The 17,546-nt window shown below is 43.9% G+C and overlaps 1 protein-coding gene across 1 annotated transcript in view; it reads left to right on the forward strand.

The window, feature by feature from the left end:
- Nucleotides 1–17,546, forward strand: part of LOC120030070 (vinculin-like) — a 58,425-nt gene that overhangs the window by 9,598 nt on the left and 31,281 nt on the right. The window contains exon 2 of the mRNA XM_038975388.1: nucleotides 8,084–8,154. Within this exon, the coding sequence (XP_038831316.1) occupies nucleotides 8,084–8,154 (71 nt within the window). The remainder of the gene's footprint in view (nucleotides 1–8,083; nucleotides 8,155–17,546) is intronic.

Genomic DNA, 17,546 nt, shown 5'->3' on the forward strand with positions numbered 1-17,546 from the left:
AGTGCACTACTTTTGATCAGGGCCCATAAGACGCTGGCCAAAAGTAGTGTACTATGTAGGGAATAGGGTGCCATTTGGCACATTTAGTTGTGGTGTATGGTGAAGCTCTAAACTCTGTCAAAAGATTACTCTCAAGACTCTGAGCAAATTCAGGTTGGTCCCTCCCCATTTCCTTCCATTTTAAGAGACGTTTTGCAACAGAATCGCCGTAATGCATATGCCCCCAGGCGAGCCAGCACGAGGGAGAGAGAGAGGGGGCAGGCAGAAAAAAATGTGGTGCGCATATGTCTTGGTAATCAGTCTTGCATGCCTCGCTAATTCACGTCTTCCTCTCTGGTTTTATTTAAATTACACAGATTTCTCCAGGCCTTTATAGCCTATCGTCTAGTTAGGCTACAGCACAGCAAATACATTTTAGTGGGGTAAAAAAAATTGCTTTTCGGTTTGCGATTTTTCTTAGCTTTCACAACCCTAATCTATGTATACTCAGCTAGCTAGCTGACCATCACTCATCATTACTCCACTGATGTCATTTGATACCACCTGATCTAGTCCTGTTTTACCACCTCTTAACACAACTACACAGTGAGGCCGTGTTGGAGGGGTTAGCCATAACTATGTCTTCTATGTGTTCTCTGGAGAGGTCTGCAGATTTGGGAAGATCTGACAAGACTTTGTGATGGAAAAATGTTATGTTTGTGCTTTTCTAATAACCAATTTCATGCATGTGACTGAAATACTCCTCTCTATCAGTATTTGCAATTTGGCAGTATGCCCAGACCCTTGTTTTGAGAACGAAATATATCTGTTTTCAAGGTCTCAGCTTAGAGAGAAGAAGCCTTGTGAGGTATTGGTCTGTCACGTGCATAAACCAGTATTGGTATGTAACATGAATGAAGCAAACGTTAATGATGAATTAATTATGAATGATGAATAAGCTAAATCATGCACATATAACTTGTCTGCGATATTTAAGAGAACTAACGGGACTGTCCCGGCAGAGCTTCTGACAGACGTTCACTATGGTGCATCAAGTTGGTTGGAACCTCTCCAGTGCGCTGTTAATAAACAATGATTCATTTAAGATTGACTTCCAAGTGTCCCATGTGTAGAATTTCCACAAATTTCATCAAAAGTCATTGCAATGCTAAATATCTCTTAGCTTCACGCATGCTATACTGCCTGTGTAATAGAAAAGTATGTAGTATCCAAATGTCTTCCTGTTCAGAGTTATGGGCACATACTTCCTTTCCGTAACGCTTTCAGAGCAGACGATTTTTAGATGGCGGTGAGGACACTTGGGTCTAATAGAATGTAACCATAGAAAGGACTAGCTCCACATCTGAAAGAACTAGCTCCACAAACTAGGTCCACATCTGAAAGAACTAGCTCCACAAACTAGCTCTACATCTGAAAGGACTAGCTCCACATCTGAAAGGACTAGCTCCACATCTGAAAGGACTAGCTCCACATCTGAAAGGACTAGCTCCACATCTGAAAGCCAGGCTGTCTTTCTCTTTCTCTGTGCCCCAGTCCTCCAGGCTTTGAGAGTCCCTGGGGGAATGTGAACAATGCCTTGCCTCTTGTGCTGGTCTGGGCCACTTTATCTAGCTCCTTCACAACGCTGCACTGGTCTTTGCTGTTCTGTTGGCAGCTGGAAATAGGAGTGTCAGCTTTTCCACCCCAGACCCTGGCTGGCTGAAGGGCCAGCTTGACATCAGGCTGTGTGGTATGTGACAGCATACTGCCACGATGACAGTCTGAGCCAGCAAATGGATAAACAAGTTGACATTAAGAATGACCTAGTCCGAATATAACGTTTTTTTCAGTGTGCAGACAGAATCATCTATTTTTGAAATAAAGAATTACCTATCCATTACCTATCCATTACCTATCCACCTGTGCTCTTCTTGTCCTTTAGTAAAGTTCTATGAAGAAAATAGACGGCCCCTTCGGCCCTGCATGCCTGTTGCCTAATCAGTCCGTTTCTGGTTGGGGTTAGAGATCAGAATACAGCCGCCACGCCCTTCAGCTGGAATGAGTGCAAATGCATTCTATTTTTATAGAGTTGTTGGGATCAGGGCTGTTGTTGGTCTACAGAACACATGAAGAGCGGGAAGTGGGAAAGGGGAAATTAGGATAAAGTGGATCATATTATTACTAAGAAGCCATTTTAGCTTAGTGCAAAACCCCCTACTGTGCCTGAAAGTGAACACCATTCTCAGAGAAAACAACACACTTTTTGTCTTCGGTCTTTTCAAAGACCTCTCTTCAGCTACGGTGTATTTCCTAAGTCTTTGGTGTATTTAGGCAACAATCCCCTTCATATTCTTTCAGAAGTCTATACTGTGTACATAGAAGTCTTCTTGTCTGAACTTGCCCTCACCCTGAACAGGATATCACTGTAAGGAAATGTCTTAAGAAAACAGTGATTGGATACGAGAGATTAGCAAAATACGCTGAGCTCATTTCCTCAACAGGTCAGTCATTACAACAACCATATAGGGCCAGGTAGGGCTGCATGATATGGGCATTTTTATAGCAAATATTCAGTGGTGGATAAAGTATCCAATTGTCATACTTGAGTCAAGTATCTGTACTGATGGCACAAAAGCCACGATTGTAGTGTGGTAAAGCGCGTGCAAGCAATTGCTCCCAATGCCACTTGGTTACCCTGCAGCATCCACCAAGAGGCTCTTGCTGCCAAGCTGCCCCTGAACTCTCGTGTATTTTCTGCACTGTGCAATGATATGGGCATTGGCCATCTAACGCTTTTACAGCATACAGAAGTGTGCTGGTTATCAAGTGGCAAAGTACTGACACGTTTTTTTGAATTGTGAGATGAGCTTAAAGTTTAATTTATTGACCATAATTTTCACTTGTCTGACCACTTGCATGATGACAAGTTTCTCATACGACTGGCCTATCTGGGTGATGTTTTTTCCTGCCTGAATGATCTAAATCTAGGATTACAGGGAGTCTCTGCAACTATATTCAATATGCGGGACAAAATTGAGGCTATGATTAAGAAGTTGGAGCTCTTCTCTGTCTGCATTGACAAGGACAACACACAGGTCTTTCATTCATTGTATGATTTTTTTTGTGTGCAAATGAACTCAAGCTTACGGACAATGTCAAATGTGATATAGTGAAGCACCTGAGTGAGTTGGGTGCGCAATTACGCAGGTACTTTCCCGAAACGGACGACACAAACAACTGGATTCGTTATCCCTTTCATGCCCTGCCTCCAGTCCACTTACCGATATCTGAACAAGAGAGCCTCATCGAAATTCCAACACACGGTTCTGTGAAAATTGAATTTAATCAAGCCACTGCCAGATTTCTGGATTGGGCTGCACTTAGAGGATCCTACCCTTGGAAAATTGCGCTGTTACTGATGCCCTTTGCAACCACGTACCTATGTGAGAGTGGATTCTCGGCCCTCACTAGCATGAAAACTAAATACAGTCAGACTGTGTGTGGAAAATGATTTAAGACTGAGACTCTCTCAATACAACCCAACATTGCAGTTATGTACATCCTTTCAAGCACACCCTTCTCATTAACCTGTGGTGAGTTATTCACCATTTTCGATGAACAAATAAGGTTTTATATGTAAGATGGCTAAATAAAGAGCAAAATTATTGATTATTATATTATTATTTGTGCTCTGGTCCTATAAGAGCTCTTTGTCACTTCTCACGAGCCGGGTTATGACAAACTCACTCTCATTCTTATGTTTAATAAATGTATTGTGTGTGTGTGTGTGACAGCCTTACAATGAGGGTAAAAAAACATTTGAGTGCGCTGACCCTGGTGCTAAAGGGGGTACGCAGCTGGAGGTTAAATGTTTGAAGGGGTACGGGACTATAAAACGTTTGGGAACCACTGGTCTAAATCATTTGATGATGAGACAGGGTGAAATCCAGAGCTGTACTATATACACTGAGTATACCAAATATTAAGAACACCTGCCTAATATTGAGTTGCACTCCTGCCTTTTACCCTCAGAGCAGTCTCAGTTCCTTGGGCCATGGACTCTACAGGGTGTCTAAAGCGTTCCACATGGATGCTGGCCCGTGTTGACTCCAATGCTTCCCACAGTTGTGTCAAGTTGGCTGGATGTCCTTTAGGTGGTGGACCATTCTTGATATATGTGGGAAACTGTTGTGTGAACCCAGCAGCGTTGCAGTTCTTGACACAAACCGGTGCGTCTGGCACAATCTACCATACCCCGTTCAAAGGCACTTAAATACTTAGTCTTGCTCGTTCACCCTCTGAATGGCACACATACACAATCCATGTCTCAATTGTCCACCAAATAATAATTCTCTAGTTGGTGATTTTCAAAAGTGGGGTGGGAAAAAACCAGGGGGGAAACTTGTAGCTGGTAGTGGGGTGGTAGATGCCCAGTTTCCCCTCTAACTGGTAGTGGGGTGGTAGGTGCCCAGTTTCCCCTCTAACTGGTAGTGGGGTGGTAGATGTCCAGTTTCCTGTCTTTCCGGCCCTTTAGTTGAAGTCCACTCGGTTGTGTTTGTGTGTCCTACATCTAAAAAGAACTCTCCTGCTCCCCTAACCTTTAGTTGAACAGCTCTCTAACTACCCTGGAACGCTGGACAGTTAATTATGGCTTTTGTTCAGAGCCTCTCAAGGCAAGAATGCCAGGTTGGCACATGTTAGCTCCCACCTCACTCCGAGAGACCTGGCAGTTGCTCCAATTTTAGCCTGGCATCAACCTTTTTTTGTTTAATTTACAAACGCTCACTAACTCCCACTGGACCAATGAAATGCGGCAGGACCTGTGCTTCTGTAGTACGACAGCTTTCTGGATTGGCTGTGCCATTTCCAGTTTAGTCATCCTTGAGCTGACACCTCGACGGTAGTCTCCACATTCCCATTAACTCAGTTAGGAAGTTTGTTTTCAACTTCATGCTGTGGCCCAGTCTTTCATCCTCACTCCACTTTTAGTTCTACTTCCACCTTTCTGTGTTGATTTTACGAACGGTGTAGGTGGACGCTCTACTCCCACTTTCACGCTGGACCAATGAGAAGACAGTAATGGGGTCAGGGGATATGATTCTGACTCTGCCCCACTCCGACTCCATGACGTCAGCCTTCTGGAATGGAGGACTGTGTTACTCACTGTAATGAGCTGGTGGAACAGTTGGTTATCCTTGAACTTTAACCTCACCACTAATGGCACATTCCTAATAACTAGCTTCAGGAGTTCTTAGTCATAGTCCTCCTATAGGCTGGCTGGCATTAGTGGTGAGGTGGCCGTATGAAGAAACTGAACTGTAATTATACATTTTTGAAAGGTTTTGACTATCTTTAAAAAATATATTTAGTACTCTTAAATAATACCCAAAATGCCTTAAAAATATAATTGTACATCCTTTTTTATTTTATACACAGCAGAAGAAGCTGATCAAGTTGGAGTCGTGTAGTTGTGGGCATGTTCACACTAGTTGAATATAATTGTGTGGGTGAAGAGCTGTGAAAAACAGTGTGTGTGTGTGCGTGCAGAGGTGTGTGTGTGTGTGTGTGTGTGTGTATATATAAGAGTGAAGTGGTGTATAACAGGGGTTAGGTCAGTGATCAGTCAGCCAACAAGCTCCATATGAATCAGACCTTAACTAGCCTCACTCGCAGTCAGTCTCGGAGCTCAAATGTCTGTCGGCCCAGGGAGAGACTAACTGACAGACAGACCTGTTTCCTCCCTGGGTTTCACATGATGAACATTACCATTAGGGAAGTCTAGAAGCTGTGTGCTTCAGTGATCTACACTACAGCTGTTGTGTCATTGACATTTCTGTTGATATGAATGAGGAGTCTGGATAGTTTTGTTTTCTCACAGCTTCATGTTGTGAAGGATGTGTCTGAGGTCACACTGGGGGATATGAGTCATGGTAGCTGTGAGTGTGTGAGATCAGATCTTTTACACGTGTGTGTGTGTGTGTGTGTGTTAGAGGTCAACCGATTTTAGGATTTTTCAACGCCGATACCGATTTATTGGAGGACCAAAAAAAGCCGATACCGATTAATCGGACGGTTTTTATTTATTTGTAATGACAATTACAACAATACTGAATGAACACTTATTTTAACTTAATATAATACATCAATAAAATCATTTTAGACTCAAATAAATAATTAAACATGTTCAATTTGGTTTAAATAATGCAAAAACAAAGTGTTGGAGAAGAAAGTAAAAGTGCAATATGTGCCATGTAAGAAAGCTAACGTTTAAGTTCCTTGCTCAGAACATGAGAACATATGAAAGCTGGTGGTTCCTTTTAACATGAGTCTTCAATATTCCCAGGTAAGAAGTTTTAGGTTGTAGTTATTATAGGACTATTTCTCTCTCTACCATTTGTATTTCATATACCTTTGACTATTGGATGTTCTTATAGGCACTTTAGTATTGCCAGTGTAACAGTATAGCTTCCATCCCTCTCCTCGCTCCTCCCTGGGCTCGAACCAGGAACACATCGACAACAGCCACCCTCGAAGCAGTGTTACCCTTGCAGAACGAGGGAAACAACTACTCCAAGTCTCAGAGCGAGTGACGTTTGAAACGCTATTAGCGCGCACCCCGCTAACTAGCTAGCCATTTCACATCGGTTACACCAGCCTAATCTCGGGAGTTGATAGGCTTGAAGTCATAAACAGCTCAATGCTTGAAGCATTGCGAAGAGCTGCTGTCAAAACGCACGAATGTGCTGTTTGAATGAGTGCTTACGAGCCTGCTGGTGCCTACCATCGCTCAGTCAGACTGCTCTATCAAATCATAGACTTAATTATAACATAACACACAGAAATACGAGCCTTAGTTTCCAGATTTTACCATATTAATGACCTATCATCTTGAAAACAAAACGTTTATTCTTTCAGTGAAATAAGAAAACGTTCCGTATTTTATCTAACGGGTGGCATCCATCAGTCTAAATATTCCTGTTACATTGCACAACCTTCAATGTTATTTCATAACATAACACATAATTACGTACAATTCTGGCAAATTAGTTCACAATGATCCAGGCGGCCCAAACTGTTGCATATACCCTGACTATGTGTGCAATGAATGCAAGAGAAGTGACACAATTTCACCTGGTTAATATTGCCTGCTAACCTGGATTTCTTTTAGCTAAATATGCAGGTTTAAAAATATATACTTCTGTGTATTGATTTTAAGAAAGGCATGGATGTTTATGGTTAGGTACACGTTGGAGCAACGACAGTCCTTTTTCGCGAATGCGCACTGCATCGATCATATGCAACGCAGGACACGCTAGATAAACTAGTAATATCATCAACCATGTGTAGTTAAAACTAGTGATTATGATTGATTGTTTTTTATAAGATAAGTTTAATGCTAGCTAGCAACTTACCTTGGCTTCTTACTGCATAACAGCGTAACAGGCGGGCTCCTCGTGAGGCAGGTGGTTAGAGCGTTGGACTAGTTAACCGTAAGGTTGCAAGATTGAATCCCCGAGCTGACAAGGTAAAAATCTGTTGTTCTGCCCCTGAACAAGGCAGTTAACCCACCGTTCCTAGGCTGTCATTGACAATAAGAATGTGTTCTTAACTGACTTGCCTGGTTATATAAAGGTAAATAAAATACTTAGGTACTGATTTGATTGCCTGGTTATATAAAGGTGTGGTAAAAACAAACCGGCGTAATCGGCGTCCAAAAATACCGATTTCCGGTTGTTATGAAAACTTGAAATCAGCCCTAATTAATAGGCTATTCTGATTAATCGGCCGACCTCTAGTGTGTGTGTTGCCCTCCTCGGTGTGTTGAGGCAATGGTTTATATCATCCTTTAAAGGTTAAATAAAACTATTTAAAATTATTAACAATATGTAGCAATACGTGTACGTTATTAAAGAATAAAGGTTCAACACATTTACATATTTCATGTGCCGGTTTCTCAGACCCAAATGCTCAATGGAGAATCTCCATTAACTAATATAAAAGTGATGACTTAATCTGAGTAGGATACGTTTGTGTCCAGGAACCTGGCTCTACAGTGTGTTTGTGTGAGTTAATATGCCCTTCCTGTTTTCCTGTTGTGTTCTAGGTGGGGAAAGACACTGTCCAGACCACAGAAGACCACATAATGAAGAGAGACATGCCTCCAGCTTTCATCAAGTATGTAGATGAAAGATATCTGTCTTCTCCTTAACTCTCAGCCCACAAACTTTATTACCTTAACAGTCTAACAGTGTTATCCAATTTAGACATGTACAGTGCAACGATGTCTGAACCTCGTGTTGTGTTCTCTTTCTCTCCCTCTAGTGTCTCTCTCTCTCTCTCTGTCCTGTTCTCTCTCCCTCTCCCTCTAGTCAATTCAACTTCAATTCAAGGGCTTTATTGGCATGGGAAACATATGTTACTATTGCCAAAGCAAGGGAAGTAGATCATATACAAAAGTGAAATAAATAATAAAAATTAACAGTAAACATTACACTCACACAAGTTCCAAAAGAATAAAGACATTTCAAATGTCATATGTGCAAATAGTTAAAGTACAAAAGGGAAAATAAATAAACATAAATATGGGTTGTAATTACAATGGTGTTTGTTCTTCACTGGTTGACCTTTTCTTGTGGCAACAGGTCACAAATATTGCTGCTGTGATGGCACACTGTGGAATTTCACCCAGTAGATATGGGGGTTTATCAAGATTGGGTTTGTTTTCAAATTCTTTGTGGATCTGTGTAATCTGAGGGAAATATGAGTCTCTAATATGGTCATACGTTTGGCAGGCGGTTAGGAAGTGCAGCTCAGTTTCCACCTCATTTTGTGGGAAGTGTGCACATAGCCTGTCTTCTCTTGAGAGCCAGGTCTGCCTACATCGGCCTTTCTCAATAGCAAGGCTATGCTCACTGAGTCTGTACATAGTCAAAGCTTTCCTTAAGTTTGGGTCAGTCACAGTGGTCAGGTATTTTGCCACTGGGTACTCTCTGTTTAGGGCCAAATAGCATTCTAGTTTGCTCAGTTTTTTTTGTTAATTCTTTCTGTGTCAAGTAATTATCTTTTTGTTTTCTCATGATTTGGTTGGGTCTAATTGCTCTGTGGGCTCTGTTTGTGTTTTGAACAGAGCCCCAGGACCAGCTTGCTTAGGGGACTCTTCTCCAGGTTCATCTCTCTGTAGGTGATGGCTTTGTTATGGAAGGTTTAGGAATCGCTTCCTTTTAGGTGGTTGTAGAATGTAATGGCTCTTTTCAGGATTTTGATCATTAGCGGGTATCGGCCTAATTCTGCTCTGCATTCATTATTTAGTGTTTTACGTTGTACACAAAGGATATTTTTGCAGAATTCTGCATGCGGAGTCTCAATTTGGTGTTTGCCCCATTTTGTGAATTCTTGGTTGGTGAGCGGACCCCAGACCTCATAAAAGGCAATGTGTTCTATAACTGATTCAAGTATTTTTAGCCAGATCCTAATTGGTATGGATGTTCCTTCTGATGGCATAGAAGGCCCTTCTTGCCTTGTCTCTCAGATCATTCACAGCTTTATGGACGTTACCTGTGGCACTGATGTTTAGGCTGAGGTATGTATAGTTTTGTGTGCTCTAGGGAATCGGTGTCTAGATGGAATTTGTATTTGTGGTCCTGGCAACTGGACCTTATTTTGGAACACTTATTTTGGTCTTACTGAGATTTACTGTCAGGGCCCAGGTCTGACAGAATCTGTGCAGAAGCTCTAGGTGCTGTGGTAGACCCTCCTTGGTTGGTGACAGAAACATCAGCAAACAGTAGACATTTGACTTCAGATTCTAGTAGGGTGAGGCCGGGTGCTGCAGACTGTTCTAGTGCCCTAGCCAATTCATTTATATATATGTTCAAGAGGGTGGGGCTTTAGTTGCATCCCTGTCTCAACCCACGACCCTGTGGAAATATATATATTTTTTTTTGCCAATTTTAACCGCGCACTTGTTGTATGTGTACATGGATTTTATAATGGTGTATGTTTTTCCCCCAACACCACTTTCCATCAATTTGTATAGCAGACCCTCATGCCAAAATGAGTGAAGGCTTTTTTGAAATCAATAAAGCATGAGTAGACTTTGCCTTTGTTTTGGTTTGTTTGTTTGTCAATTAGAGTGTGCAGGGTGAATATGTGGTCTTTCGTAAGGTAATTTGGTAAAAAGCCAATTTGACATTTGCTCAGTACATTGTTTTCACTGAGGTACGAGTCTGCTGTTAGGAAAATCCTTAGCATTATCATTAAGGTTGTGGTTGACTCATATCCCATGGTAGTTTTTGGGGTCAAATTTGTCTCCACTTTTGTGGATTGGGGTGATCAGTCCTTGGTTCCAAATATTGGGGAAGATGCCAGAGCTGAGGATGATGTTTAAGTATAGCCAATTGCAATTTGTTTTCTGTATATTTTATCATTTCATTAAGGATACCATCAACACCACAGGCCTTTTTGGGTTGGAGGGTTTTGTATTTTGTTCTGTAGTTCATTAGATGTAATTGGAGAATCCAGTGGGTTCTGGTAGTCTTTAATAGTTGATTCTAAGATTTGTATTTGATCATGTGTATGTTTTTGCTGTTTGTTCTTTGTTATAGAGCCAAAAAGATTGGAGAAGTGGTTTATCCATACATCTCTGTTTTGGATCGATAACTCTTCGTGTTGTCTGTTTTAGAGTTTTCCAATTTTCCCAAAAGTGGTTAGATTCTATGGATTCTTCAATTACATTGAGCTGATTTCTGATGTGCTGTTCCTTCTTTTTCTGTAGTGTGTTTCTATATTGTTTTAGTGATTCACCATAGTGAAGGTTTAGGCTCAGCTTTTCTGGGTCTTTGTTTTTGGTTGCATAGGTTTCTCCATTTTTTTCTTAGATTTTTGCATTCATTATCAAACCATTTGTCATTGTTGTTAATTTTCTTAGGTTGTCAGCTTGAAATGTTTATATTTGATAAGGATGCTGAGGTCAAATATACTGTTAAGGTTTACACCTTCACTATTACAGTGAAACATTTTGTCCCGGAAATTGTCTAGAAGCGATTGAATTTGTTGTAGCCTCAGTTTTTTGGCAACTTTCCACACTACTTTCCTTCCATCTATAGCATTTCTTAATAGTATTCAGTTCCTTCAGCTTTGATGCCTCATGGTTGAGTATTGCTCTGTTCAAGTAGACTGTGATTTTGCTGTGATCTGATAGGGGTGTCAGTCTGACTGAACGCTCTGAGAGACTCTGGGTTGAGGTCTGTGATAAAGTAGTCTACAGTACTACTGCCGAGAGATGAGTTACAGGTGTACCTACTGCAGGAGTCCCCTCAAAGCCTACCATTGACTATGTACTGTACATACCCAGCGTGCGACAGAGCTGCAGGAGTTGTGACCCATTTTTGTTGGTTATGTTGTCATAGTTGTACCTAGGGGGGCATATGGGGGAGGGAATGCTGTCATCTCCAGGCAGGTGTTTGTCCCCCTGTGTGCTGAGGGTGTCAGGTTCTTGTCCGGTTCTGGCATTTAGGTCGCCACAGACTAGTACATGTCCCTGGGCCTGGAAATGGTTGATTTCCCCCTCCAGGATGGAGAAGCTGTCTTCATTAAAGTATGGGGATTCTAGTGGGGGTATATAGGTAGCAGACAGGACATTTTTCTCTGTTGAGATCATTTCCTCATTATTTCTAGCCAGATATAACATTGGCATTGGTCTGATATGTGGGGGCTTATATAGGGTGTGGCCAGGGTTTGTTTGGGTTGGTCATAGCTGGTTGTGGTGTGGCTGGTGATGCTGTGGTCTGGGTGTGGTCTGGATGATGCTGTGGTCTGGGTGTGGCTGGTGTGGCTGGTGATGCTGGGGTGTGGCTTGTGATGCTGGGGTCTGGGTGTGGCTGGTGATGCTGGGGTCTGGGTGTTGCTGGTGATGCTGGGGTCTGGGTGTGGCTGGGGTCTGGGTGTGGGTGTGGCTGGGGTCGGTGTGGCTGGTGATGCTGGGGTCTGGGTGTGGCTGGTGATGCTGGGGTCTGGGTGTGGCTGGTGACGCTGGGGTCTTGGTGTGGGTCTTCTTGGCGTGGGTTGTCTCATTGCAGGTCCTTCAGGAGGGGTTCTTGCAGGTCTGGGAGGGTGTCTCGCTGGTCTGGGCGGGGGGTCTGTTGCTCCTGTGTGAGGTGCCGGGGCTGCGGTTCAGGGTGACGTTCTTCAGGGTCCTGGTAAAAGTTGGGATTGCTGCCTTGTATAGGTGGACCTGGTCGTAAAGGCTGTTCAAGTCCAGGGTGGAATGGTGGGCCAGGAAAACATTTGATTTTGAGGCACAGTCTTGCTAAATGCTTACATTCACCCGCTCTATGGTGGGTGAATGTAATCATTTCTTGATGGGCCCTCAGGTCATTTGTCTCTCCCTCTAGTCTCTCTCCTCTAGTCTCTCTCCTCTAGTCTCTCCTCTCTCTGTCCTGTTCTCTCTCGTCTCTCTCTCTTCTCCCTCTAGTCACTCTGTCTAGAGAGAGAGACTAGTCTCTCTCTCTCTCTCGTCTCTCTCTCTCTCTCTAGTCTCTGTGTCTCTAGTCTGTCTCTCTCTCTCTAGTCTCTGTGTCTCTCTAGTCTGTCTCTCTCTCTCTCTCTCGTCTCTCTCTCTCTCTCTCTCTCTCTCTCTCTAGTCTGTGTCTCTCTCTCTCTAGTCTGTCTCTTGTCTGTCTCTCTCTCGCTCTGTGTGTGTGTGTGTTGGGGCGCTGGCTGCTGCTGTGGGAGGCTCGCTGCCTCCTAGGCTTCTATTTGTCCAGGGAGGGACTCCTCACTAAAGGAGGAAGCAGGATGGAACAGTGGTAGGCTTCTATTTGTCCAGGGAGGGACTCCTCAGTAAAGGAGGAAGCAGGAAGGAACAGTGGTAGGTTTCTATTTGTCCAGGGAGGGACTCCTCAGTAAAGGAGGAAGCAGGAAGGAACAGTGGTAGGTTTCTATTTGTCCAGGGAGGGACTCCTCACTAAAGGAGGAAGCAGGAAGGAACAGTGGTAGGCTTCTATTTGTCCAGGGAGGGACTCCTCACTAAAGGAGGAAGCAGGAAGGAACAGTGGTAGGTTTCTATTTGTCCAGGGAGGGACTCCTCACTAAAGGAGGAAGCAGGAAGGAACAGTGGTAGGTTTCTATTTGTCCAGGGAGGGACTCCTCACTAAAGGAGGAAGCAGGAAGGAACAGTGGTAGGCTTCTATTTGTCCAGGGAGGGACTCCTCAGTAAAGGAGGAAGCAGGATGGAACAGTGGTAGGTTTCTATTTGTCCAGGGAGGGACTCCTCACTAAAGGAGGAAGCAGGATGGAACAGTGGTAGGCTTCTATTTGTCCAGGGAGGGACTCCTCACTAAAGGAGGAAGCAGGAAGGAACAGTGGTAGGTTTCTATTTGTCCAGGGAGGGACTCCTCACTAAAGGAGGAAGCAGGAAGGAACAGTGGTAGGTTTCTATTTGTCCAGGGAGGGACTCCTCACTAAAGGAGGAAGCAGGAAGGAACAGTGGTAGGTTTCTATTTGTCCAGGGAGGGACTCCTCACTAAAGGAGGAAGCAGGATGGAACAGTGCTAGGCTTCTATTTGTCCAGGGAGGGACTCCTCACTAAAGGAGGAAGCAGGAAGGAACAGTGGTAGGCTTCTATTTGTCCAGGGAGGGACTCCTCACTAAAGGAGGAAGCAGGAAGGAACAGTGGTAGGCTTCTATTTGGTCTTCTTCGTAGACAGCTGCTCTTGGTTAACCTCAACCCCAAGAGATAAGTATTTAAATTGTATTTCCAGTCATTTTCTTTGGACATATGGATTCAATCTATATCACATGTTCTCATCACTAACAGTAGTTACAATAAGTCACTCCCTGAATGAATGAATCAAGAGGGCCATTTTATTTTCTCTTTCTACTCCACTGGAGCTATGAATAATCTCCACCCAACCGCTTGGCTGAGACTCTGCCATCCATTCTTAGCTGATACACACTCAACCTTGTCAGCTCCGCTCAGTAGAACCCAGTAATGCAGTCGGGGGTCGGCGTAGGGCATAGAGGTCACGGAGGCGACCTGAACGCATTTGGCGCCTTGAAGTCACGTTGTCTTCATCCATCAGATACACATGCTGGAATGTGTCTTCTTTAACTATATATATAATAGTGTGTGTGCTTGAAGTCACGTTGTCTTCATCCATCAGATACACATGCTGGAATGTGTCTTCTTTAACTATATATATAATAGTGTGTGTGCTTGAAGTCACGTTGTCTTCATCCATCAGATACACATGCTGGAATGTGTCTTCTTTAACTATATATATAATAGTGTGTGTGCTTGAAGTCACGTTGTCTTCATCCATCAGATACACATGCTGGAATGTGTCTTCTTTAACTATATAGACAACGTGCCTTGAAGTCACGTTGTCTTCATCCATCAGATACACATGCTGGAATGTGTCTTCTTTAACTATATATATAATAGTGTGTGTGTGTGCTTCACTATAATTAGCGTGTGCATAGGTCCTGGATTAGTCCTGTAATATATCATGACTGTGTAGTCTGGTGTACTGCACGCTGCTAAAGGACACTGCTGGCTGCACTAACATGTATATAATGTAATACATGACATAATACATGACATTCAGCAGATGCTTTTATTCAAAGTGACTTACAGTTGAGTGCATATATTATGTGACCCCAGTGGGAATTGAACACACAACGCTGGCGTTGCTAACAGCACTACAAACCTGTTTAATATGCACATACATTACCAGTTACCAGAGGCTTCAAGAGACCAGCGACCGTTCTGCCTTAGCCATCGTGGAAAGTCAAACTGAGCTTGTCTGGCCCTGCCTGCACACCCAGAGCCTCGTCTTCCAGCACCGTGGACAAAAACTGATTCTACCAGTTCCCTCTTTTAAACAGAGAAGAGTGTTTGTCCCGCAGGTTTTAGTAGGAAGTCAGGATTCTGTGGGAATTGGAACATGTGTCGTATCTTTGGCTTGTTGCCTGTTTCTGTGTAACGTGCTGGAGGTTTGATTTTATTTACACACATACATACACAGCACACACGCCCTACACAGCACACACGCCCTACACAGCACACACGCCCTACACAGCACACACGCCCTACACAGCACACACGCCCTACACAGCACACACGCCCTACACAGCACACACGCCCTACACAGCACACACGCCCTACACAGCACACACGCCCTACACAGCACACACGCCCTACACAGCACACACGCCCTACACAGCACACACGCCCTACACAGCACACACGCCCTACACAGCACACACGCCCTACACAGCACACACGCCCTACACAGCATGTATTAGGATTAAACTATGATATCGAGGCTGCCTGTGTTTCGCTGACTAGTAGGTTTCTTAAATTCACAATCTTCAGGTTTCTTATCTTCTCTTCAGTAGAAGTACACCACTGAGGCCATTTTCATCAAACCTGCTCAGAGACGTTATATTATAGATATAGTGAGAGATGATACACAACACAAAAACATCCTATGGCGTTCTGCATTAGCATCGAACAGCCCCTGTGATATTCAACTTTTCAGGGAAGTTAGAAACCAATATAAACAGGCAGTTAGAAAAGCCAAGGCTAGCTTTTTCAAGCAGAAATTTGCTTCCTGCAACACAAACTCAAAAAAGTTCTGGGACACTAAAGTCCATGGAGAATAAGAGCACCTCCTCCCAGCTGCCCACTGCACTGAGGATAGGAAACACTGTCACCACTGATAAATCCACTATAATTGAGAATTTCAAAAGCATTTTTCTACGGCTGGCCATGCTTTCCACCTGGCCACCCCTACCCTGGTCAACAGCCCTCCACCCCCCACAGCAACTCACCCAACCCTCCCCCATTTCTCCTTCTCCCAAATCCAGTCAGCTGATGTTCTGAAAGAGCTGCAAAATCTGGACCCCTACAAATCAGCCGGGCTAGACAATCTGGACCCTTTCTTTCTAAAATGATCTGCCGAAATTGTTGCAACTCCTATATACTAGCCTGTTCAACCTCTCTTTTGTGTCATCTGAGATTCCCAAAGATTGGAAAGCAGCTGCGGTCATCCCCCTCTTCAAAGGGGGGGGACACGCTTGACCCAAACTGCTACAGACCTATATCTATCCTACCCTGCCTTTCTAAGGTCTTCGAAAGCCAAGTTAAAAAACACATCACCGACCATTTCGAATCCCACCATACCTTATCCGCTATGCAATCTGGTTTCAGAGCTGGTCATGGGTGCACCTCAGCCACGCTCAAGGTCCTAAACGATATCATAACCGCCATCGATAAGAGACATTACTGTGCAGCCGTATTCATTGACCTGGCCAAGGCTTTCGACTCTGTCAATCACCACATCCTCATCGGCAGACTCAATAGCCTTGGTTTCTCAAATGATTGCCTCGCCTGGTTCACCAACTACTTCTCTGAGTTCAGTGTGTCAAATCGGACGGCCTGTTGTCCGGGCCTCTGGCAGTCTCTATGGGGGTGCCACGGTTCAATTCTTGGGCCGTCTCTCTTCTCTGTATTTATCAATGATGTCGCTCTTGCTGCTGGTGAGTCTCCGATCCACCTCTACGCAGACGACACCATTCTGTATACTTCTGGCCCTTCTTTGGACACTGTGTTAACAACCCTCCAGACAAGCTTCAATGCCATACAACTCTCCTTACGTGGCCTCCAATTGCTCTTAAATACAAGTAAAACTAAATGCATGCTCTTCAACCGATCGCTGCCTGCACCTGCCCTCCCGTCCAGCATCACTACTCTGGAAAGGTCTGACTTAGAATATGTGGACAACTAGACTGGCTAGACTGTAACCTCTCCTTCCAGACTCACATCAAACATCTCCAATCCAAAGTTAAATCTAGAATCGGCTTCCTATTTCGCAACAAAGCATCATTCACTCATGCTGCCAAACACACCCTCGTTTAACTAACTATCCTACCGATCCTCGACTTCGGCGATGTCATTTTACAAAATAGCCTCCAATACCCTACTCAATAAATTGGATGCAGTCTATCACAGTGCCATCCGTTTTGTCACCAAAGCCCCATATATTACCCACCACTGCGACCTGTACGCTCTCGTTGGCTAGCCCTCGCTTCATACTCGTCGCCAAACCCACTGGCTCCAGGTCATCTACAAGACCCTGCTAGGTAAAGTCCCCCCTTATCTCAGCTCGCTGGTCACCATAGCAGCACCCACCTGTAGCACGCGCTCCAGCAGGTATATCTCTCTGGTCACCCCCAAAGCCAATTCCTCCTTTGGCCGCCTCTCCTTCCAGGTCTCTGTTGCCAATGACTGGAACAAACTACAAAAATCTCTGAAGCTGGAAACGCTTATCTCCCTCACTAGCTTTAAGCACCAGCTGTCAGAGCAGATTACTGCACCTGTACATAGCCCATCTATAATTTAGCCCAAACAACTACCTCTTCCCCTACTGTATTTATTTATTTATTTATTTATTTTGCTCCTTTGCACCCCATTATTTCTACTTTGCACATTCTTCCACTGCAAATCTACCATTCCAGTGTTTTACTTGCTATATTGTATTTACTTCGCCACCTTGGCCTTTTTT

This window comes from Salvelinus namaycush, chromosome 35, assembly GCF_016432855.1.
Source record: "Salvelinus namaycush isolate Seneca chromosome 35, SaNama_1.0, whole genome shotgun sequence".
In the NCBI taxonomy this organism is placed as follows: Eukaryota; Metazoa; Chordata; class Actinopteri; order Salmoniformes; family Salmonidae; genus Salvelinus; species Salvelinus namaycush.